Raw genomic sequence first — 25,966 nt, 5'->3', positions numbered from 1 at the left:
AATAACATCTACAAATTTACGTTTCTTGATGAAGCACAACTAAATGCCGTACTGATAGTCATAACTGTGTGGATGTAAGGGCGGAAACGATCTTCCTGCTCGTTTCCGCTGCTAACTCTCTCGTTTGCTGGTGCGGACGACACTTGGGGCGGTTGGACAGAGGTGAGAAAGGCAGTGACTATCTGGGTCACCGGCAGATTCACCCCAGCCGCCATACAGTCACTATCTAGCTACCCGGCTGTTCGTCAAATTCTGGCTGTGATCTCATCATAGGTCCTGGACTCGTGGGCTGTGTCCCCAGACCTTCACTTATCGACTGTCAATTCTCTGGTCATCTACCACTACCACATACCAAGACCGTCAGTTCATCTCATTCCATCTGTGCCCCGGTGTTCTCCGGCCATTTCAAGACATCGCTCGAGTGTGGAGTTGAATGGACGCTTCCCTACCCTGAGTGCGGATCACCTTGTTCCAGAACCTTCCCCCAGGCCCACTGCAGTAGGAAATATCTGTTCATTGTTTGATTCTATCAGTTATTTACTCCCTTTAATTGTTTGCTCCCTTTAATTGTTTGCTTCCATTAATTGTTTGACTCCATTAACTGTTCACTGCATTAATTGTTTGACTCCCGTAATTATTTGATGTTTGTTGAGTGGTGTCAGAGTTTTGTTATATTTTTTATAGTAAAGAGATGTCAATCTCAAATGGTTGTTTGCTATTCCTCAGAAAACCGTGGTCCTTGACTTTCCTTTATTAAGAACCTGATTAGTTGGGTAAGGGATTTCTATCCCTAATTCCCAGGCCTTTACAGTGGATTGCAATCACTTAAGAACAGAGTTATTAGTTTCTTACAGCACATTCCAACTTTTTGTTTGATTTCAGCCCGGAAGAGAGACAAAGGTCTACTGGCCAGCTGGGTAACAGCAACCGCTGTTGTCACAACCACAAGGTGTTGTACACTTTATCTTTTTTTCTGAAGCAGTTGCACCCAGCTGTTTTGCACTTTTTTTACAACCACAAGCAACAAGCTCCAGATAGGCTTCGGGGATTGGAGGAAGTCTTGTTCACACTAGTAGGAGGCTGCCATTTTCCAACCTACAGGCTGAAGTTTCCAACGGATCAGCATTTACCCTGTACGTTGTCTTTGTCAGCCTGGAGCCATATTCTGGCCTTATAATTTGCCCGTTTGGCGTGGAGCTCCAGGACACCCTTTGTCGGTGAGAGCACTTTCAGAGTCTTCTTGGTCTTCCCAAAAAGGTGAACACTGGCGTCAACAACTGTGTTCCGGGGTGCCATACAAATGACACGCAAACTTCTCAACTCCATCTCGATCAATGGCGTGAAGCAGGAGTCGGTGGTCACTCAACACATTTCAACACTTATTTTTCCCACACCCGATCAACACGTGGAAGTTGACCAAGTTGTCCCTCACTGGAGGCCACATACTGTTGAATAAATCGTGCACGGGGTAGAATTTTCTGTTCTTGGCCGTTCCGCACAACATCCACACTTCAGCGACCTTGGTGCAAACGAAGTAAATCAGCAACACCATTACATCCGTGTCTCTACTCACTACCAATATTCGTTTCTAGTCCTGGGACGCTGCACCACATGAGTGAAGGATGAGCCTGGTGGCCGCCTCTTCATGGTTGCTATGCAGTAGAACGGCATGTCGCCTGGTTGACCGTACTTCAGTAGCTTCAGAGAAGCCACCCCCTATCACCAGTTCACATCTTTCTAGAAGGTCTCTGCCCTTCTCAGTGATAACGTTAGGCAAAAGCAAGGCTAGGTCAGCCTTGTTTGTATCCAGGGCTATGAAATTTTTCCACATTTCAGGCAGTGGAACTTGTGGGCCATCAATGACTTTCCGAATTGATTTCTTCTTGCCTGCACGCTTTGTCCTGGTAGCTGTTTTGATCAATCTTTCTCCTGTGTACCGATCAAAAATGACTTAAATTCTTGTTGTGTTCATTAGAATAACTCATCATGGCCTTGAAGAACGCTTCAACAAGTTCAGTATAGTCGCCAAATGTTCAACAGCCGTCAGGCTTGCCAATAGCTTGCTTGGGTGAGTGCATGACCATCTATCGTCACACAGGTCTTCAGATCAGAGTTTGGAACCTCTGGGCATCTGCTGAGCCATCAGAGTGTTCCTCAGCTTAGACTTCGATGTCGAATTCATCTCTCCTAAATGGGACTGGGGACAGATCAGGAGCCGCTGTAGTAGCTTTCTGTCAGCTTTAGTGGTCTTCTGCATGTTCTGCTTGGTGGAAACTGTAGCTTTGTACATATCAGCGAAGGTTTTCGACCGATGTTTCTTTCTCGTTTCAGGGAAGCCTACTGTCTGTCCAATCAATCTCTCCTTCATATAGCCGATTACATGCTGCTTTCCTTGATCCTGTGCTGTCAGCAGGTTCTCCACAACATCTCTGGCTGCAGTGTGTTTGGCTGTCAGTGAAACAAGTAGTATATTTGTGGCGGCATCTGTATCTCCTGCTTCAGTCACATGAACTCTGAAGACGTCAAACTGCTTCAACTGCTGAACAAGCTTCATGACATCAAGACCGTCACGCGTAGTGCGAAAAGGCAGACTGTCAACCCAGTGAAGGAGGCTTCCTGCACTTTTGGAAGTCGCCGAAGCACCCATGGTTTGCTGCTGACTTCGTAGCCTTTTGAGTTTGCCTTCAGATGAGAATAAACAGTGTATGGAAATCATCCTTGGAATGACTTCCGAGTCTTTGTAAAACATAATACAGTAAGTATCTCCCAGGTTTTTTCACACATCACCCACAGCCATGGTTCTCGCTTTTCCTTTTGCTGATGCTATGCTCAGGTCACCCAGCATGTTTGAATGCATTTTGAATTGATATAAAGACATCCAGAATCATAGTTCCATTAATTTATTGTCCATTAAATAACCAAAATATGCTTTATGTGGTAATGATACATCTTCAAACACGTTGTTACATAGAGCCACCACTGAAATAAAAAAATTCTATATAACCTTCAAACCCAAAACTGAAAGTGAGATCGAACCACATCTTGTTTGGCATCCTTAATACTACTTACCTAAGGTGGGTTCCTGCAATTAACAAAAAACGCCTTTAATTTTCTTTCTAGAGGACATCTCTCTCTTTGGCTGGCCGACTACTATGGGTGTATGAAACAGTAGATTGTAAAACACCGCACGATGTTTCCTATACATACACTCAGGTAACGCCCGACTGCTGAGCCTCTCTCCCATATCATAGTAACGGACGGATCATCCAGAACGACTCGGCGGCTCTGGTAAGGCTCTAAGATGTGTCTCACGGCCAGGAGGGACATGAGGTTGCCGGCGTAGCTCCGTGTTAACACCAATGTCGTCAACATCCACACCGCCAACATCACGCGCTCCCACCACAAATCCACCGGTACCAAGATGTCTGTTTGAAAAGTTGAAGTAAAATAATATCAGATTTTTTTCTTGGAAAGTTCATTCTTTGGTTAACCATAGTGTACTGCTAAACAAATTCCCTCAATATTTCCTATTTGATAACTTTGTTGTAACGTACAGTTACATTACTACGAAAAGTTTTTCACTTTATTTCTCTCCTAAAATTTCTAACTGCAAACTTTAAAGACATTACATTAATATACATAACAATATTCCAATTTATATTCTTTCATCTAAAGAAATATGAACTTCAGCCAGAGTAACAGTTTCAGTCAATAATATTCTTAAACGGGAATAGAACAAGGTCGGCGTAATTGATAAAATTCCTTTTAGTCCAGTAAAATGATTTGGCAATCATATATGTGAATCCGGAAATTGTTGGTGCCCTAAGTTTTTTTTTATGGAATCCTTGAACAACTCCCAATTATTAAACATGAAAATATTTCATAGACAAAATATATTCTTTTAAATTTTGATCATTTGATCGAAGCCACCATGTAGCTTATTGATTCTGTGGCTGTACAGTCACAAGAAAAATGCATATGTATTGAGAAGAATACTGATTAATTAAAAATATACATTACAATGTTTTCAATTTAAAGTGCTGTCTCGCAATATCTAGGATTCACCTCCTTGTCACATAATGCATGAAAAATAAAAAAAGAATACCCAGGTAATCATAATGGTCGAGGTCAATGTCTTCCACACTACAACATCAAAGACTCTACTGTTGTATACCTCTTCATTCTCTTCATGCTTCGTGAGCAAGTTGTGGCAATCATCTGAACCAGTGCAGTGGCAGTAGCTGTTACACAACAGGCCTGCTGTGAAGCAGCTGTAGTTGGCCTGAGTGCACGTCTTCCCTAAAGTTCTGCACTGGCAGATAATGGAAATCATGGGCTAAGGGGTCTTCCTGACCATCTCCCAACCGAAGTCAGTTATGCTGAGGGAGAGGGCGCGCCCGCGCGCTCTGCTTGTCTTTGACAGCAGCTCCTGAAGATGAGCTCTCAGCATGTGGAATCTGAAATTTTCATCAGTAAAAAGGAGGGACTTCAGCTAGGGTGGTTTGCCCTTCTTCTTAGTGTTGCGGGCGTGTCGGGCAACATTCATTTCGGTGCAGTTAGGCTGAACGTATAGTGCAGGAAAGAACCCCTGATCAACTTCCAGCAGCTCCGCCTCTGTTGAAATCTCCTCACTGAGAACTGTATATAGCTCGGAGAAGTCGCCTTCCTGCAGTTTTCTGAGCGCCATTTCCTTCCATTTTCTGCATGGATATGACACGGTATCGCAACCTGTGACAGCGTACAACCTGAGCAACTGACGGCTCTTATATCCAAGAGCAGCTGCTATGGCGTTTATGTCGATAATGATTCCGTCCCATCTCTCCATCTGGACTTGAGACGTGAGCTAGAGCTTCCGCATCCAGAATATGAGTGGGACAAATCGCTAAGTATGCCTCGCCCTCGAGCGCTCCCTGGATGACATAGCTCATCATTTTCACGTCTGCCTCATCATGGGAAATAAGACCCTCTTCTTCTCCGACCATCAGTATGTTAACGCCTGTGGTACAAGCGCCAAGTAGACGCGAGAGAAGCCTTTTATTACCCATGCTGTTCATGATGACCTCTGGAGTTATGACGCTAAGAGTGTACTCAGTAGACCCGGCTCTACGTGACGTTCCCTTTCGTGGTCTTTAGCAGAGATGACCTGAACAGGGATCCCGCTGAATAACTACATTTTTTTTCATTCTTGTATACACAGTAGATGCAGTGCCACCACACGGCTAAACGATATGATATAGCAACTGGGATAGAGCCAGTCTCGAGCAGCTGAGAAGTACGGTAGCATGTGCCTGAGATAATGCTGCAGAAGAAGCCAATTTCCTTCCCCCTCTCTTGCGCGAAGCGTGTCGGTTTCGTGAGTTAATCCACCCACACTCGACCGGTTGGAGATGCTAGTACCTTCTCCAGATATGCTGTGATATTGAATGAGCGGCCACCCTCACAAAGAGTCCCCCCAGAACGCTCTGGGTATTATTATTTTTTTATCCTTCAAGCTTTAAGAGACAAAGAGGTGAATCTTAGATATTACGAGACAGTACCTTGAATTCAAACCATTGTAATGTGTGTTGTTAATTAAACACTATTCTTTTTAATACATATGCATTTTTCTTATCATTGTACAGCCACAGAATCAGTGACCTACATGGCGGCATCGATCAAATAATCAACGTATAAATGGATATATTTTGTCAATGAGATATTTTCAAGTTTGGCTTCACAAATGGAAAGATTCTAATTTTTCAATGACTAAATTTCTGTTACTTGGCACAGTTAAAATTCATTACTGATACCTTTAATTGGTCCGCCATTTCTGAAAACCCCGATGTAGACACCAAAAACATCATTCTGGCATCTCCCTATCAATAGTTATTGCCATTTTCCTATATGACCCAGTTTGGCCGACGTCCATCTTTGATTTATGCAAGTTACGGGAGTTGCTCAATGATGGGAAAGTGCCATCATCTGGATCTGATATCAGTGACCCCTGATGATTACAATTCTATCAAAAATATTAAACGTACCGAGAATTTCCGGGTTCAGTCAGATTTTACAGGACTATTAATGTTACTGAATTTCAGATATCAAACCAGAGTTTGATCTACCTTGTTGTAATAGTATGCGAGAATATCCAAAAATGACGAGTATCCAGTTTTCCTGATATTCTTTCTTGGGGAAGAAGCATGATGACATGAGGAACACCACCGCAGGTAACATCACCAATGCTGCCAGGATGGCTGCCCACACTAACGGTGCCAGGGGAAACAAAAAGCTCCAAGGGTCTACTGTCGGCCGCCCTCGAACACCCAGGATTCTCCAATAATCAATTAGTATTGGCACAGTAAAATCCACAACTTCGGCTCTCTGCCCACTAAAAATGAAGGGGCCAACACCGATACTCACTTCCTGAAAGAGCCAATATGTACTTTGCGTTGGTATATCAATATCAATATATATATATATATATATATATATATATATATATATATATATATATATATATATATATATATATATATATATATATATATATATATATATGCAAGTAAATCACTGTAGGTGCGCGTGATCTAGGTATATGCTGATAACCACAAGGAAGAAGAAAACACGAAGTTCCCAAGCAACTAGGATTAAACAACACAAATACAGTGTTAGGACAGGCCAGGAATCCAATTCTCTGTTTGTTCATTTGAGGGACAACAAGCATTGCATTGACTGGGATAATGCCTCCTCAATATTACCTTGTAATTCAATTGATAGTAGGAACATTATAGAATCAAGTCTTATTAAACATATCGAAGCATTCAACATGAATTTGAGTAATGGCATATACAAACTGGACAATTTTGTAATTAAGAAGATTTGTAACCAGGTGAGAAGGTTGGGTCACCTTATCCTCTGACCTGACCACCAACCGTTGTGTGCTATTTAAAGATTAGTAGGGTCATTACCTAATACCTGACCATTGAGGACCTGGTCTCACCCTCCTCTGGATATATACACCTTGGTTTGTATTTCTCTTTAGTCTGTACTCACCCCTGAAGATGTGAATTACACGAAAGCGCTTGCGAACTTCGTGTTTTCTTCTTTCCTTGTGGTTATCAGCATATATATATATATATATATATATATATATATATATATATATATATATATATATATATATATATATATATATATATATATATATATATTAAGACGTGTGGGATTTTAATTTCGTCTCACAAAATAATGTCTATCGAAACTATAGATAAATTTCATATAAACTTTACGAATTAAATTTGCTAAAACAAGGACTTTCATAACATAGATGCCATAAATTAGAGTAAGAATTTGAACTGTCAATGACACATTGTCAACCGTCCCCCTCCTGCTGTGTCAGATCGCTTACCTCTCTCTTCACCATACCCACCATGCCGACCCACGACCCATTACTAAGTTTTGCACCCCAAAAACCATTAGGAGGCCGCACGTATGTGTACCTAGTATGGAAGTAAGTTAATTAGTATATATATTATATATATGTATACATATATATATATATATATATATATATATATATATATATATCGCTTGGGTGTAATGCTGTTATGTAGATTGCACCCTTTTTTCTTTCGTAATTACATAATCTCATTGATGTAGATACAGAGAACTTCATAGAGGAATTTTGACCGTGGTTTCACCTAGGTCTCAAAATACAAGAGTTGTTAAATGGAAATTTTCACTTACGAAAAATTGAGACCTTTTGCGAGGTATGCCATCAACTCGGGGACGGGACCCTTATATATGGACCTTTGCCCACCGGGAGCCTTAGCGTCCTGTATGGTAATTATCTTATTAAATGGGTTCACCTCCGACGCCGCCAGCAGAGTTGGCCTGTGAAGGAATCTACCAGAAGTGTGGACAAATTTAAAAGAAAATATTGCGTTTTTGCATTTCATTAAAAAAAATCATAATTTTCAACTCAGGAACCTATACATAAATTGGCATTAAATCTTTGTACTTGATTTAGTAATTAAAAATAATAATATTAATCATATACTCCTTTTTTTATCCATACAAGACTTTTTTTTAGTTTCATGCATGTTGGCCAGGCTGATCCTAATGCACAGATTATTTACATATTGAACTAGTTGAATAAATCATATTCCTTTTCCATTGGATCCTCATGAACCGTTATTTGGCAATGAATGGGTAGATTTTTAAACAGTACGTTAATTAAAGTATGAAATAGACAAAACAAGCACATTGAATCCTGAGAAAAGAAGAATGGCTAATTTTTCTTTTAAGGTTACTAACTTAGAGAACTTGTTAGGGAAGAGCTGGAGGTGGGTAGTAAGAGTCAGACCTTGACGAGGTGTCCAAGTGGCAACTTTTAGTGCCTTGGCCTCTTTGGGGCTGTAAGGTAGGTGCACGTACATGTTGCACCTAATGAGAGAACATTATTCTGTAATTCTCTTTGTTAAGGAATATGTACATTTATGTTGATGTTTTGAATAGAAATAACATGGTTAATAGTTATTTATAGTAAAATTCGCATTACACAGTTCCGAGTACCTGATATTTGCTGACTCATCTTTGAAGATGAGCAACATAGCATTACTCTTGGAAAAAGCTCTATGTAGAGGGTGAAGCTCCGAGAGGGTCAGGCGGGTGACGGCGAGGAGCCTCGTCGACCATACCAGGAGGCGGCCCTTGAGGGACCACTCGGCAAAGGCGGCGAGGAAGGCTGGGTCGTCGCTTATTACAAGAACTGTTGTGTGTGATGTTAGCTCCCGTAACTGTTGAAATCGAAAACACAATACAAAAATGACTTTATAACTGCAAGAGTAATGTGAGAATGACCTTTTCGTTTCAGTATTAATGTGAATGTGATTATCCAATTTCAAAATTAACATATAAGCAACGTACCCGCTTTATGTGATCGATCACCAGAGAGAGCTGAATCTCCGGCCTCTCTCCTGCTACTTCAAAGATCCCAACACCTCCGGGGATCCTTAATTGATCTACCAGCTAAAGGATGTGATACTCCAGTGAGAATACATATATGGGTATAATATACATTTTCTCCCCATCATTTTCACCTATAGTATCTTAAATGAGAGTGTGTTAAGGTTTTTATTTATACAAAAATAAAAAACAAGTTACCTTGTAAACAGTGGAGGCAGAGGTAAAGCCGTCCGTGAGGAAGGAGATGGAGTAATCAGAATACGCCACTGTTGACAACACTTGCTCCATCACCCTCACTACTGCTGGAGTGGTATCATTTTTTACTGTCAAAAAAATAGTACATGTTGATAGGCAAGATGGGTATATAGTGTGATTTCGGTTTTAAACGAATGTGTATCTAATATACTATAGGACTAGCCATATGTCTGTCTGTCTGTCTGTCTGCCTGTCTGTGTGTCTGTTCTGGGCAGCCGAAATGGCACAATTGTTTTTCATCAAACTTGATGGAAAAATCGCAAAAAAATCGTAGAGTGGAACAAACCTGGTCCCATGGCGATGGTTTCTTTAGGAAGGCATTAATTAACCATTTTATTTATGCTGTAAGACGATGTCGCCGGCCTGCGGTTGCGCGCTAGCCCAGCACGAGCGTTAGAACTTTCACGCTTTGGTAGACTGTACTACCGGACTCGCCACCGGGCACGAAGGGCCCACGATCACTTGTCTAATATACTATAGGACTAGCTCTCTGTCTGTCTGTCTATCTGTGTGTCTGTGTGTCTGTTCTGGTTAGCCGAAACGGCACAATCGTTTTTCATCAAACTTGGTGGAAAAATCGCAAAAAATTCGTAGAGTGGAACAAACCTGGTCCCATGTCGATGGTTTTTTAGGAAAGCATTAATTAACCATTTTATTTACGCTGGAAAACGTTGTCGCTGTACGCTGTCCGCCGTAATGTATTCAACGCCACAAAATCTAAATTTGATTGTCGAGACCAAGAATGAGACAGAAACCGAAACCTGCCTTGCGAAACTGTAATCTTTAGAACTCGAGATTCGAGACCATTCGTATTTTTATCATTTATGGATAACGTGAAGATGTGTCACGCGCCCAGGTAACGTTAGTTTGAGAAAACATTAAGTCGGATACGCTTAAAGGGTGTCTATGGGGCTTCATTATTATCCAAACATGGGTAGATACATGCTCAACCAGCACACTAGAGGTAGACACAGTCACAATACCCAGTGCCAGATTGATCAGTGATGGAAACGTGGCCTTGTTCTGCTGTCTGAACTTAAGTGGAGTCTTCTGTTAGATGGGACACCTTACCTAAAACAATTTTGTGAGTGTGTGTCATCTGCTTTAAAAAGCAGATGACGTTTTTGGCAAATAAGGATAAATTTTAATTTTTATTGCTCCAAATTATTTCTTTGGACTTAATCGGCAATTATCTGTAATTATCGGTGAGATAATAAGGACTAACACATGTTATATCAGTAATGCCGTTAGCGTCATTTATAAGTGGCGTTGCCAGGTGACGTTATAAATATCCCTAGTTTTCAATTTAGTAATAGTGGGTGATTGACTTGTTCATTATCATGCCTCCCGGAATCGCCAGGAACGAACGAACGAACAAAGATTAGTGATGGGTGGGAAGAAGGTTTAGTGAAAGGATAAAGGTGGTGAGGGAAGGGAGTTGTAGAAGGAGAGGATAGATGCCGTGGCTTAACACAGCTTGCGGGGTAGTGGGGCCGAGAGCCGTGATTGGTGGAGGAAATTTCACGACCGGACTCGGCAGTAGGAGACTGGTGGCGGCAGGTTGTCTAGTTACTAGTAGTGTTGACTTGATTTTTGTTTCTTCCTTACTTCAGGTCGGCTTGGTCTCTTGTGTGTTTCTTGGTTTGATTACTGGTTTCTGGTGGGCGGGCTGCTATGGGTCTTCATATATTAAAGGCGAAGATCTTCTCTTCCTCTTTTTTTTCTTTTCTTGGCTTTTACACTCAGTAGTGTCTTGGTCTTGTCCTTCCTCGTGTCCAAGTTTCTCATAAAAGTTGAAGAAGGGGGAGAACGTGAGGTGTTGGTCTGCAGGGGCAGCTGGTACAGGGGCTGCTGGTACAGGGGCTGTTGGTACAGGAGCTGCTGGTACAGGAGCTGCTGGTACAGGGGCTGCTGGTACAGAGGCTGCTGGTACAGGGGCTGTTGGTACAGTGGCTGTTGTTGGTACAGGGGCTCTTGGTACAGAGGCTGCTGGTACAGGGGCTGTTGGTACAGGGGCTGCTGGTACAGGGGCTGCTGGTAAAGGGGCTGTTGGTAAAGGGGCTGCTGGTACAGGGGATGCTAGTACAGGGGCTGCTGATACAGGGGCTGTTGGTACAGGGTGGTACAGGGGCTGCTGGTACAGGGGCTGCTGGTACAGGGGCTGTTGGTACAGGGGCTGTTGGTACAGGGCTGTTACAGGGGCTGCTGGTACAGGGGCTGCTGGTACAGGGGTTGTTGGTACAGGGGCTGCTGGTACAGGGGCTGCTGGTACAGGGGCTGCTGGTACAGGGGCTGCTGGTACAGGGGCTGTTGGTACAGGGGCTGCTGGCAGGGGCTGCTGGTAAAGGGGCTGTTGGGACAGGGGCTGCTGGGACAGGGGGCTGTTGGTACAGGGGCTGCTGGGACAGGGCTGTTGGTACAGGGGCTGCAGTTGGTACAGGGGCTGCTGGTACAGGGGCAGTTGGTACAGGGGCTGCTGGTACAGGGCTGCTGGTACAGGGGCAGTTGGTACAGGGGCTGGCACAGGGGGCTGCTGGTACAGGGGCTGTTACAGGGGCTGCTGGTACAGGGGCAGTTGGTACAGGGGCTAATGGTACAGGGTCTGCTGGTACAGGGGCTGTTGGTACAGGGGCTGCTGGTACAGGGGCAGTTGGTACAGGGGCTGCTGGTACAGGGGCTGCTGGTACAGGGGCTGCTGGTACAGGGGCTGCTGGTACAGGTACAGGGGCTGCTTGGTACAGGGGCTGCTGGTACAGGGGCTGTTGGTACTTGTGTCTTTTCTTGGATCTTCTTTTCTTGTTTTTTCTTCTCTTTTTCTTTCTTTGTCTCTTGTTTAATCTTATTGGTCTCTTTTTTTTCTTGGGTGTGTACTGTAAGGAGAGCCTCCTTGTAGCTAAGTTTCTTTTCGAGTTCAACCTTGGCTGCCCTGCACTGTTCCCGCCACGTGGGACATAGCTTGTTGGCGCAGGAGTGTGGGCTGCCATAGGGTACGCATTTCTTCTCTTGGTTGGGGCAGGAGGTGTAGCGATGCCCGGTGTTTCCACACTTGGAGCACACATCCTCCTGCGCTTTGCACTTGTGAAAGGTAGTCCGTATTTCTGGTGTTTGTAGCAGCGTGTAGGCTTGATGTATGGCTTGACTGGGATGGTTACCCAGGCCAACTGACCTTCCTTGGGCATGGTCTGGGGGTGCCCTACTAGTGCCGCAGTTTCGGACAGCCTCTTGATAACGCCGAACTGTCCGTCTACTAGTTATTCTAGCTCTTCATTGTCCATGTGGGCTATTTCGTCGTGGGCGATAACTCCCACCTTCAGATTGTCCCAGCCATAGGCATATGACAGCAACTCGATGCCGTTGATGGTGATGGTGTAGTTGTAATGATTGATTGTCAGAACAAAGCTTACAGCCCAAAATTACATCATGTATAACAGCAAGTACAGCACAGACCGCGTGGTACCCTAACACCACAGGTTGACACACCGCAGTTCAAGACCTGACCCCGGCCTAAGTACTTGCGTAACCATACGACATAACCGTGTTAAGGAAACCACACCTGGCCAAGACCCACCCGGGCGGGAATAATTACAAAGCACTATTTTCCTGCAACATGACCTCACCTAGGCAAACACCTGTCCAGATCTAACCAGTTTAGTGATAATTGGTTAGAGGTCAAAAGCCGGCTGGGCCGACCCCATATAAAGGCTCGGGAGTCCTGTCCACGGTCCCATTCCATTCTCATTCTCATTCAGATTCTCAGAGTCACGCTCGTCCTCTCCCCAGGTCGGGAGGGGGACTTCCCGACCAGACCCCAGCTAAGCAGAAGCCTCCCATAGGAGGCAGCTCAGCCAAGCACCCTCTGGGCCTACGTCAGCGTACACGTGAGTCTTGTCAGAACTATCCCAAGGGTGAGTTACCTACTGTGGGAAGTGTATTCATTCATGTTGTGTCCGAGAGTCAGTGTCGAGTAACGTTAGACCTAACGTGTTAATACCCCGATATAATAGTGATATTGATGTGTCCATGTCATTAAGTGAATTAATAAATAGTTGTGTCGAAGAGGTGTTTAACAAGGTGTTCCTTTAAGAAGTAATATATGTGTATTGACATACGAGATAATAAGATAAGCGTATTGACGCTGAGTAAATAACATACGGCCACGCTACCAAGTTTCCTATCTTTGCATTCCTAGTTCCTATACTTCCTCCTTATATATGTAATATCTTCTTCTTGTGTTTATTGTGTCGCATTATATAGTTATCCACGAGTTGTCTGGCCTGTCCAAGCTCTGCGAACGTGATCTTGATAATTCCGTGTAGCAGGCATTCTACTTTGGTAATCCCTTCAATATTTTTGCTATCGAAAACTTCTTGAGTACAAAAAGGTTCAGATTTTGGGGTGATGTTTCCTCGACCGGGCGCAACCGGGCCACTTTGGCAAGATTGACAGACCAAGGCATGTCGGCTTGTGCTGGTGTCTGATGAGACTCCCGGAAGATTATCCTAATCTCCCGAATATCTTACAAAACATGTCAGCTAGTAAATAAAACACCTTAGTACCCACATAATAATTAAATTATTATTTCATAATTTCGTAAACGATTAAACGAATAATATTTACTTGGCTTGAGGCCCAGAGCTAAAACCAGATACGTTTCACGATTTCAGATGAGTTAGCTCTCTGCGGCGACCGCCTGGCGCTTACAGTAGTGCTGCCATGTACAGGTAAATTTCCCTTTTTTAAGGAAAATGAGCCTTAGAGGGAGAAAGGGGAAGATAAATGAAAATTGGTCAAAATCTAGGGAAAGTAGCAATGAAGTAAAGGAATTTTGATAAAAGACTACCAAAATATTTCGTCGACGAACCAAGTTTGTGTCAGTCGGCGCCCACACACCCACCCTCTCCCTCCACCCAAAGGGTATTTTATTCCTGCAACCTTGCCCAAAAGTTGTTAAACTAACCAAACTACTTCGTTGTTTGTCGTGTTGTACTGGCACTAAATTAACTTTAGTCACATTCCCCCGCTCCTCTACACCCCCCCTCCACTACCCCCCTCTACCCTGCCCCGTGATAGGTTCTGTTTTCATTTGTTCGAAATCATTAAATATATCCTGCTACAGTGTACACTATATTAGCTGTACAACCGCCTGGGCTAGGACCTCCGGACACCTTTTACAGGTTGTCCTTTATCTGGGTAAACAATCAAGATAAAATATCGTACCAGACTAGAAAGATGAAAATAGGCAAAAACGTATTGGATATTAAAAGGACACTTACAGTCGCTACTGATAAGGGTTGCAGTTACGTGAAACAAGTTTGCAGCTGTTAAAAAAAAACTATCAGAGATGCAGATTGTCAAGAATAATTATTGAAAAAATAATTACAGTTGCATTGAACATTCACCCCAATAGACACTTTCAGTAAATTATATATTTATTTTCAGCCACGCAGATAATATCACCATATTAACATGTAGATGCTGCCCTTTGGCCTTAAAGATCTGATGCCTTTGCTTATACGAGCCTTCCTTAGTGACCGTACCTTCAGGGTGAGGGTAGGTACTGCCCTCTTGGCCAACGTCTCACAGGCTGAGGCTGTTCCTCAGGGCAGTGTCTTCAGTGTCTCTCTGTTTGCTTTGACGATCAATGGCATAGCCAGTTGTGTGCCCCAGGATGTTTGTATTATTCTGTTCCTGAATGACTTTTTCATCTCATATGCCTCCTCCCGTCTAGCTGTGGCCGAACGCAACATCCAACCTGAGCTTACCCATGTTACCTGATGAGCAGACTCCCACGGCTCCTTATATTCTCCAACTAACACTGTACCCATGCACTTTTCCCAGCTCAGTGGAGTTTTTCGTTAACCAATTTTGTGTATGTATGGCGGGAGACTCCCGGTAGTGGAGCAGACTTGCTTTCTGGTTATGCTCATGGACCATCGTCTCACATGGTTACCACACCCGTGAGAATTAAAGACAGCGTGCCTGCGCTGGAAGTCTCTCATTCATATGCTCTCACATGTCTCTTAGGGTGCTGGTCGGACCACGCTTCTTCGTCTATACCCTTCGTTGGTTCGGCCTAAACTTAATTATGGCAAGGTCTATAGAAGAGGAGGTCATCACACACTTAACCCAAACTGCGACTCAGCTCGCACTGGGTAGAGAGGTCGAGAGATTGCAGATACTACTGTGGAAATTGATGTCTTCTGCAACATAATGTCCGCTAATTGTGTAGTGTTTGGGTGCAATTCTTTGTTTAAACAAGAGGGAAATATACACTTCCATATATTTCCTAAAGATGAAAAACTAATATAGAGTGGATTAACCTCTTCAACAGAAAGACAACATTAATACTACTAATGCTCGGAATATGAATTTTATATATTTTAAATAAATTTGCCATAAATATATCACTAGAGATAACATAAATACTGTGAACAGAAAATCAATCTCTGAGCCCTGGTAGTGTTGTATAGTGAATTGGAAATTCTGTCAGCCTCTGGCAATGACTTTTGAAGGCACTTCTCCCCCTTCTTCCCACTCTCTCTCCCCCTCTCCCCACACCCTCTTCTCTTCTCCCACTCCCTATCCATCTCTCTCTGCTTTTTCTAACAACATAAAAACGTAAAAATGGAGGAAAATTCAGTGGGTCTATTAGCCCAAACTAGGCAGCCCCGGTTACACCCAACCTTTATCGCTCACTTGTGAGGTCATCATAACTCCAGCACCTCATGTATACTGTACATTATTAATATAATGAGCACAGCAGGGAAGAAAGGATATCCTGAAGGCAATCGTATATAGTTATAATCTCTCTCTCTCTCTCTTTCTCTCTCTCTCTCTCTCTCTTCCTCTGTGCCCTATCTGCCATAAGATCATTAATAGTTGTAGACATGTTAGTCGCTGTCATCAACGACATAATGAAGAGGCCAAAAGAGGATTGTGCAATAAATTGAGTCTATATGGCACCTTATGTACAGCAAGAGAAAGAACCTGAAGAAGTGAGACCAATTCTGATCACTGAGGATCTACAAAGTCGACTGTACGATGTAAGGAGGGAGAGAGAGAGAGAGAGATGCTCTACTTATTGAAAGAAGAGAATGGGAGATGATTTTTTGGCATGAGAAGATAGAACGAATGATTTGATTAAGGCTTCCTGCTGCTTCTAAAGATATTCTTAGTATGTATCTTTCCTCTAAGGTGATTTTTTCTTGACTGGTATCCCTGTAATATACTGGTCTGAGGAGGATATGAGTCGAGCACTGACCCTTCGTTGCTTAAGCTCTAAAGCTGATCACTACTTGTCTGATAAAAGCACATTTCCTTTTCCATGAGTACACTGCATCGTTGGATTTCTAAGATCATTGTGGAACTAGTGGCTTTGCATGCAATTCTGCAACTGTTGTATCATAAATGTGAGTCTATGGATGACCGTGAACGTTTACGTGTTTTATCTTTTGGTGAAACAAGTGTGATGTTATGTGATGTCATAACTCCTGTCACCTAACATCTACAGTATTATATATATAAATTATATATATATATATATATATATATATATATATATATATATATATATATATATATATATATATATATATATATATAAAACAACATAGGAAAAAGAAAACACAAAGTTCCCAAGCGCTTTCGTGTAATTCACATCTTTAGAAGTGAGTATAGACTAAGAAGAAGTATTTACTAACAATGCAAATAGATACTGTAAAGGAGCGTGAGATCAAGTCCCTAGGGAGAGGAGGTACCCACTATAAGTGACCCAACACTTTCAGCTGGTTTAGAAATGTTCTTAATCACAAAATTGTCCGTTTTTTACATGCCATTACTCGAATTTATTTTGACAGATTCGATATGTTTAAGGACACTGGATTCTATAATGTTCGTACTGACAATTGAATTAGAAGGTAAGACTGAGGAGGCATTATCCCAGTCAATGCCTCCTCAATATTACCTTGTAATTCAATTGTCAGTAGGAACATAATATTTTATAGTTTCATTAAACATTCTTAATCTGTCAGTTACACTTTTAGATAAGTATTTGCAATATAAAGAAAAAGAAAAATTAGATACTTTGGTCATATAATTAGGGATTATCATTAATGGGCAAACTTGAGGGTAGGAGGGCCAAGGGGAGGCAGAGATTGGGAAGGATGAATGAAATTAAAACATGGGTCACCAGAGTGATGCGAAATCTTGGAAAATTGGTAAAAACAGTCCGAACACTTTTAGAGTGAAGAACTGTGGTCGCCAACCCACAGATATGAGGACGGATTGATTGGATATCGAGTTAGTGCAGTATAACAAGCTTCAAGTATATACTTACCATCAGACGTTGGAAAAAGGGCGACTCCCCCACTCACCCCAGCAGCAACCAACAACATCAGGGACGTCACCACCATCACTGCTTCTCATGTATCACTGGAGGTAAAGTAGAATATTTGTTTTTATTTTGTAAAAAGACAATAACGTATATGAAAGGGCAAGGTATTGTTAAAAAAACATTAAATTATATACTACTAAGACTACTTTGCTGTCACTTGGAATCGAGTACGACGATCATTCAGCTATGATACAATGATATGAGTTATTAAGGATGTCACCTTCATTGGTGAGTTTTGAGGTGACTAATGAGGCCGATACGGGACCGGCAGGGCCGTCCACAGATGTTGCACGTGTAGAGGGTTAAATCTAGTGCGGGAGGGACAGGCACTGTGGCTTTCCTGCATTGGCGCTTCTCTACCTTGGTTTGAAGTCGGTCTAACTCGAAAATATTATCACCTTGTGTGGTGCTCCTCCAAGCATTAGGATGTGGAGCAATCGTCTCCAAGGTGAGGGGTCGATTTGGCACATTTTCGGGTTTGTCTTAAGATTTTTCTTATACCTTTTCAGTTGTCCGTTAGCATTACGTTTCTATTCGTTAGGTTATTGTAAAGTAGCTGCTTTGACATTCTACACTCGTCCATGCGGGTAACATGGCCAGGCCAGTATAATTGCTCATGGATAACGGTAGCCTCGATGCTCCTACAGTTGGTGTCAGCGAGAAGACTGGTAATTGTTCTCTTGTCTTCCCAGCGAACACGCTAGTGAACACGGAGGATGAAACGAAGACTACAATGGTGATAGTTTCTAAGTGCCTTGAAGTGCCTCCTGTATGTGACCCATGTCTCGCTGCCATATAGAAGGGTGGGGAGGATCACTGCTCGATATACGTGTAACTTTGTAGATAAGTTCAGCTCCCTACAACTGAAGACACGGGTACGGAGTCTGCCAAAGACTTGATTGAAAAACACATCTAATCCGAATTTGAATCTCTTCATCGATGTCCACGGTGGTGGACAGGTGGGAGCCGAGATACCGAGAGTGTATAACATTAGAGACGGTAGTACTGTTAAGCTAGGTGGATGGTAGCGGGGTGTCTCAACCAGGGCAGGCGGAAAGAGAATCTGAGTCTAACGTACAAATGCCACAAGACCGAAGTGAGCTTACACATCTGCGAAGGTGTTCAGGATCTCCTGCAGGTCGCGTTCAGTGTGAGCAACTAGGGTGAATTCATCTGCATACTGAAGTTCAGTAATGAAAGCTGCAGACACTTTTGTTCCTGCCTGTCGTCGTCTTATGTTGAAAAGACCCTTCATCCGGTGCTTGATGTCCACCCCGCTGGCTAAATTGGCACTGGCACGAGAAAGGAAGGCAGCCAAGAAAATGGAAAAGAGAGTTGGTGCCAGTACACATCCTTGTTTCACCCTGTTTGCATGGGCAAGAACTCAGACTGGGTATCATTGAGGAGGACACTGCCGTTCATGCCATCGTGGAGTTGCCTCACAATGACGATGAATTTTGGTGGGCAGCCAAAACGGTTGAGGACCCGCCAGAGGGCTTCCCTGTTGGCGGAGTCGAAGGCTTTGGTTAGGACGATGAAGGCCACGTATAGGTCACGACGTTGTTCTCTGCACTTTTCATAAATCTGGCGGGCAGCAAAATCATGTCAATGGTACCAAGTAATAGTCTAAAACCACATTGAGATTCTGGGAGGAAATTTTCCGCCTCAGTAAGAAGTCTGTTTAGGAGGACTCGGGCAATAATCTTACGAGGTACGGAGAGCAGCAAGATCCCGCGGTAGTTGCCACAATCTGACCGGTTTCCCTTGTTCTTATAATATTGACGATGGAGGCGTCTTTAAAAGGTTGGGGCATTTCCTCCTTTTTCCATATATTCTCCAGGACAGAGTGGAGACGGCTGGTAAGCAGAGGTCTTCCTGCATTATACACCTCGGCTGGGATTCCACCAGGCCCTGAGGCTTTGTTATTTTTCATCTGTTTGATGACGGTACTGTAGCTAAATCATCCAGGGATAGAGGATCACTGAGGGAGTCAACTCTGGTTGCAATGGTGGACAGGAAACTGAGGCGAAACCCAACAAACTGAGCTATGGAGAAGAAACAGTTAGTAAAGATAGTGCTGCTTATAGAAAGGTTATGTTTAGAAGTGTTTGGAGAATCTTACCAGGTTCTCTTGGAGCTGGTGGATTTGTTTTTTAGTTAGGTTAGTAACACGGGAGTAGATTTGAGCACATAGGAGGATAAGAGTGCTTAGAGAAAGATTTTTTGTAAAGATGGTGGAGAGTCTTGCCAGGTTCTCTTCTGGAGCTGGTAGCGGGCTCTCATCTTTTTGGTGATATTTATTTTATTGTTCTCGTTAAGTATAAGATGGTAAGAGAGATGGTCCTCCTAGTATTTTCTTACGAGCTTTGAGCCATCGGTGTTCTGTTATTCTTTCGTTGTCCTCATTCAACCAGTTTTGGTAGGTTTCTAAGTTTAGGTCTGTTAGTTTGTTCCAAATATTTTTTGCCTTGTTGTGTATTTCGAGGTTTTCTCTATCATGTAATAGTTCGTTTGTAATGCGGTCGGTGTGCTTCGTGTTGTAAATAAATCTGAGGCTATATTTTGGATTACTTGTAGGGACTTAATGCTTGTTTTGCTCAAGGTGTGTAGTGGAATTGGTGGGTAGTCCATTGTTGATTTTACCACTGTTGTGTATATTTTCTTTTTGTTATTTGTGCCAAGGTTCCTCAATCTTTTTATTTTCGCAAGTCTTGCCCTTGTGGCTCTGGCTTTATTTTTCAGAAAGTTTATATATCCTCTTTTCGTTACCTTTAGCCCCAGCGTCTTGCCTTCTGTTTCGTATGAATAAATTTCGTCATCGTCTATTACAGGACTGGTTTTGAATTTTGCTATTGGGATGATCCTGAGTTTGGTTTGGTTTGTTTTTATTTTCCACTTCTTTTCAAAGTCTTTTGTGTTTTTTATTGCGAGTGCTGTGTGGTGGGCCATCATATTTGTGAATTTACCTGGATTTGATACTATTTGGGTTATGTCGTCTGGGAACATGACATATTCGCTGTATGCCGCTGGTGGTGGAATGTCTGCTGTGCCTCGACTTTAGCAAAGCTTTTGATAGAGTTCCCCACGAAAGACTAATACTAAAAGTAGAGGCTCGTCGAATTGGAGGAGATATTCTAAAATGAATTAAGGCGTTTTTACAGGACAGGAAAGAGTGAGTGAGCGTTAACGCCACTTTATCCGATTGGGGTAACGTCATTAGTGGAGTATCCCAAAACTCAGTACTTGGACCTTTACTATTCATTATATATATATATATATATATATATATATATATATATATATATATATATATATATATATATATATATATATATATCATACAGGGAAAAGGGAAACAATGGAGTACCTTTGCATTCGTCTTTATTCTAGACATCTTCAGAGGCAACTGAGTTGCAAAGACCGAGAGAGAGCTTATGTACACAGTGTGACCTTACAAAACATGATGCCAGGTCAAAAAAACATGACATCCACTAATCCACACACCAACCACAGGATTTATCTTATCCACGTTTCCATTGTGGATCTACATGATATATATATATATATATATATATATATATATATATATATATATATATATATATATATATATATATATATATATATATATATATATATATATATATATATATATATATCGGCGTAGATAGCAACATAAGTAATTTTGTTGACGACACTAAAATAAAGTGTGTAATTAAATCTGACGAGGACTACACAAAACTACAGGAAGGTCTGAAGAAAAACTTCGCATGGTCTGAAAAATGACGGATGAAATTAATTTAATGTAGACAAATTTAAAGTACTTAGTCTATGATATGTAAACAGAGGCTAGATATCAAATGAACAACATTGTTTTAGAGAAATCCGACTGTGAGAAAGATTTAGGAATAATGATAAGTAGGAATCTTAAACCAAGACAATAATGCATATTTGATTGAAACTAGGCTAACAAAGTACTCAGGTTCATACAAAGTAGTGTTAGTTACAAGACTAGTGAGTTTATTCTAAAAGTACCCTTATATCTTGCGCTTCAGTTCTGGTCACCGTACTACAGAATGGACATAGAATCCCTGGAAGGCATTCAAAGGCGGATGACAAGGCAAATCCTGGGCATTAGGAACCTTGAGTACAGAGATGAATTTAAGGCATCTGAATCTGCACTCCTTCCAGAGACGTAGAGTGAAGGGAGATATGATCGAAGTGTATAAATGGAAGTCAGTGTTAAGCAAGTGTGATAAATAATGGTAATCAAACTATCCAACCAGGAGCAAACTCGTAGTAATCGTTTTAAATTAGACAAATTTAAATTAAAGCGTGAGATAGTTAAGCACTGGTTTGTAAATAGAGTAGTGGATAAGTGGGACAAATTACCGAACTTCATCAATAACTAGAATACGTTGGGTGTAAACGGGACTGCCTAGTATACAGTTTCCTCCATCCTTATTTTCTTTAACATACCGAAACTGTCTACATGAATTTGAGTAATAGCATGAACAAATTTAAAACTTTTGTGATAAGATTTGTAATTAGATGAAAGGGTTGGGTCACTACTTGAATATGGTGGACACCTGCTGTTCCTAGGGACTTGATCGCACTTTTCTTTACTGTATAATTATATTAGCGTTTTTAGGCACTACTCCTAAGTCTGTACTAATACCTGAAGATGTGAATTAAACGATAGCGCTTGGGAACTTCGTGCTATATTTTTTCTTGTGTGATTATCAGCACATATACATATATTGGAAGTAAGCTGCAAATTCAGATAATTTGTGATCATTTGCTAACTTTTAAATTTTTCATCAAAAGTTATCTATATATGCACCATATATATATATATATATATATATATATATATATATATATATATATATATATATATATATATATATATATATATATATATATATATATATATATATATATATATATATATATATATATAGGTTATTCAAGTTACTCTGGACGAATTTTAGTTTGTTCAAATTTTCATTCAGTTGTAAAATATAAACAAATCTGGAACTAACTGCTGGTCTTTCCTGCAAGTTTTTCCTTAACCAGAAGTTTTCCCGCTGTAGTGATGTTCAAGGGGCAGCAAGCCCTCTCTGTGCGTTGAAATTGTGAAGATTTTTCAAATTATTTTCCGTCATGATTGAAAGAACTGTAGAGTAATGTAGCCACTGACGTAGTTATATTGTAGGGAATGAGGAACCTAAATTTAAGTTGTTTTCCACAATTGAATTCTCTGTGGCTGCTGAGTTACAAAAAGAAAAATATGTTGGTAATCGACCATTATGTATTGCCGAAAGAAGCTTTAAACAACCAGAGAAGGAAGAGCATAGACCATTCTTCTTCATCTGAAAGTCGGGAGAAAAAAAGTTTTTCTTATAACCAGGGTGAAAAGAGGGTGTGTAAAACTCCGGAGTCTTAAAATATTGTGGGAATCTAGTATAAACGACAGCTTCGTCAAATAATGTGCTTCCTTTTCGGAGTTTGTGGCCGTAAGGTCTGGTGTTGACATGACCATCCTGTAGCCAGCGGTGTATCCACCTGTATACGGTGGACACGCTTGTGTTGGTAGCTCGAGCAATGGCCCGGAGAGACATGCCACCCACCCACATTCGCACAAAACTAGCACGTTCACTCGCATCTGTAGGTTGACACTTGCGGCGCGACTTCATGATATTCGTCTGGAAAATGGAATTAAAAATTATGTCAGCGACGAAATTAAATATTTTTGCGCAATAGAAACAATGACTTGGATATCTAGGAGGTATTTTTTACTTCAATGCGATGTAAAAAATTCACCATACCGTAATTTGAATTTGAGTAGAATAATATATTGGGTATTATATTATAAGATTATATTAGGGATTTCCAAACTATCAAGATATTATATTTGGAACCCTTGTATCTAAAAGTAGATGTGATATCACCTTTAAACCCGTGAATTTAAACAAGTATACAAATTCAGGAACGTATATGTTGGTTATATTTATTCTCAATAATACAACTTAATTTAAAACCGATTTTAACCCCATAGACATATTACAAACAAAATATTAAGTACTATATTATAGCATGAGTTATGAAGATTTCCTTGGCGTAACTTTAAATTATTATATGATACGAGGAGTCTTTTCTGATTAATGTTTTAACATGAGAAAGCAACACTTAATCTAATGGAGTAGGTCAGGTCAGAGGTAAAGAAAGTAGTCTGCCTTACCATTAACTACCCAACATCAACGAATTGGTAGTTCAGTTGAGAATTAAGCTTAGGAGTTAACATTTATTCAAGCATTCGCTTAATTTTTTTTATTCAACCCTGTTGAATTCTAACTCACGATTATGGTCATTCCCCGTGTACTGAAAGCAAAGACCTTACCATGACACTGTATCTCTTATTAGAAAAATAATATTATGAACGTTTTCTGTACTATTACAAATACAGTTATAAATAACCCCAGAATTTTCAAATAGTTTACGGAGAGAAAAATCAAGGGATATATATATATATATATATATATATATATATATATATATATATATATATATATATATATATATATATATATATATATATATATATATATATATTATATATCTTGATAAAATCACAGGGTGACCTTATAAAACATGAGGTCAGGTCAAAAACATGACATCCCCTAATCCACACACCAACACCACCGCAAACTTAAGAGGAACTTAGAAGAAAGGGCGAAGTAATTAGTTATGTTAAGTCAGGTAAAAAAATATGGGACCCACTAATCATCTATCTTACATCTAACTCAAATGCTTTCAAAGCAGTTTTAACCTTGGGCCACTGACAAATAAATTTGTGTAACATATTATCAGTTTTGTACTGACCATCACTAAGGTTTACCGAATTCAATTCTCTAATCAAACTTGATTCAAGAAGAAGTCTTTCTGTGACACATGATGATGTATAAATTTTTAAACTGTTTTCCCAATCCATGGGATGATTATTGTTCCTTATATGAACGAACAGTGCACTGCTTTCAGATGTTGTTCTAATATTGTACATGTGTCGTTTAATTCTGAGTTGCAATGCTTTCCCAGTCTGACCGACATAATTACCATTACAATTGTTTACTCCATACCTAGCTCAGTACCAACCTGACCTAGCTCAGTACCGACCTGACCTAGCTCAGTACCAACCTGACCTAGCTCAGTACCGACCTGACCTAGCTCAGTACCGACCTGACCTAGCTCAGTACCGACCTGACCTAGCTCAGTACCGACCTGACCTAGCTCAGTACCAACCTGACCTAGCTCAGTACCGACCTGACCTAGCTGGACCTAGCTCAGTACCTGACCTAGCTCAGTACCCTAGCCTGACCTAGCTCAACCTGAGTACCTTCTTCAGTACCGACCTGACCTAGACCTGAAAACTGACCTAGCTCCTGAATCTAGAAGCTTCTGACCTAGCTCAGTGCCGACCTGACCTAGCTCAGTACCAACCTGACCTAGCTCAGTACCAACCTGACCTAGCTCAGTACCGACCTGACCTAGCTCAGTACCAACCTGACCTAGCTCAGTACCGACCTGACCTAGCTCAGTACCGACCTGACCTAGCTCAGTACCGACCTGACCTAGCTCAGTACTGACCTGACCTACCTCAGTAACGACGTAACTTAGGTCAGTACCGACCTGACCTAGCTTGGAGAAATAGGTGCCACTAAGTGCTCGTGTTAGTGACTATAGGAAATGGCCGCCGTGAATCGTTGCGTTGTGGGAGAAAAGGGACAGCTTGTGAGGAAAGACGACCCCCTGGCCACTCTGTTAAGACAGCTGGAGCAGTTGAGGAGAAAGATAGACGCTCTAAAGGGGGAGAACGAAGCCACAGGACTGAACTCCTTAAGGTGGATGTCCTGCTTAGCAGGACACCTACGAAGGAGGGTCAGTAGGAGCAGGGGTGGAGAGTGGTTGTCTCCAAGGGGACTAGGGTCAGACTTAGGAAAGCTTAACAGGGTGTGGAGTGCAGTAACCCCTACCAAGTGTTGGAGGAAGCTGGCGAGGAAGAGAAGAGGCAGGACGGTGTAGTTGTTCAAACCCTGCCCAGTGGTAAGGTCGTGGTACTTGGGGACAGCCAGGTGAGGTTTTTAGATAGGACTTTGTGCAAGATATAGGAAACGTAGGACTAGGGTGTGTTTTCCTGGGGCTGGGCTAGGGCATGTAGCTGAGAGGATAGATAGGGTTTTGTCAGGGGAGGGTACCAATCCAGTAGTGTGTCTTAGTGTGGGAGGAAACGACATAGGAAAGATTAGGAGTGAGAAACATTTCAAGAGGTGTAGGGAGTCGCTATGGAAGGTTAGAGAAAGGGGAGGGATCCCG

General features: G+C 41.7%; 1 protein-coding gene across 2 annotated transcripts in view; it reads right to left on the bottom strand.

The window, feature by feature from the left end:
* Window positions 1-25,966, bottom strand: part of LOC121873774 (probable glutamate receptor) — a 35,219-nt gene that overhangs the window by 6,092 nt on the left and 3,161 nt on the right. The window contains exons 2-10 of one of the 2 annotated variants that reach the window (XM_042377475.1): window positions 17,537-17,631; window positions 9,145-9,269; window positions 8,908-9,009; window positions 8,554-8,777; window positions 8,296-8,424; window positions 7,726-7,884; window positions 7,388-7,478; window positions 6,102-6,402; window positions 3,208-3,425 (exon numbers count right to left, since the gene is read on the bottom strand). In XM_042377475.1, the coding sequence (XP_042233409.1) occupies window positions 3,208-3,425; window positions 6,102-6,402; window positions 7,388-7,478; window positions 7,726-7,884; window positions 8,296-8,424; window positions 8,554-8,777; window positions 8,908-9,009; window positions 9,145-9,269; window positions 17,537-17,612 (1,425 nt within the window). In that variant the 5' untranslated portion in view covers window positions 17,613-17,631. The remainder of the gene's footprint in view (window positions 1-3,207; window positions 3,426-6,101; window positions 6,403-7,387; window positions 7,479-7,725; window positions 7,885-8,295; window positions 8,425-8,553; window positions 8,778-8,907; window positions 9,010-9,144; window positions 9,270-17,536; window positions 17,632-25,966) is intronic. The other variant, XM_042377476.1, reaches the window with a different exon arrangement.

This window comes from Homarus americanus, unplaced genomic scaffold, assembly GCF_018991925.1.
Source record: "Homarus americanus isolate GMGI-L3 unplaced genomic scaffold, GMGI_Hamer_2.0 scaffold25827, whole genome shotgun sequence".
Lineage (NCBI taxonomy): Eukaryota > Metazoa > Arthropoda > Malacostraca > Decapoda > Nephropidae > Homarus > Homarus americanus.
Note: the sequence above shows the minus strand (reverse complement) of the source record. Positions and strands in the feature narration are given on the sequence as shown.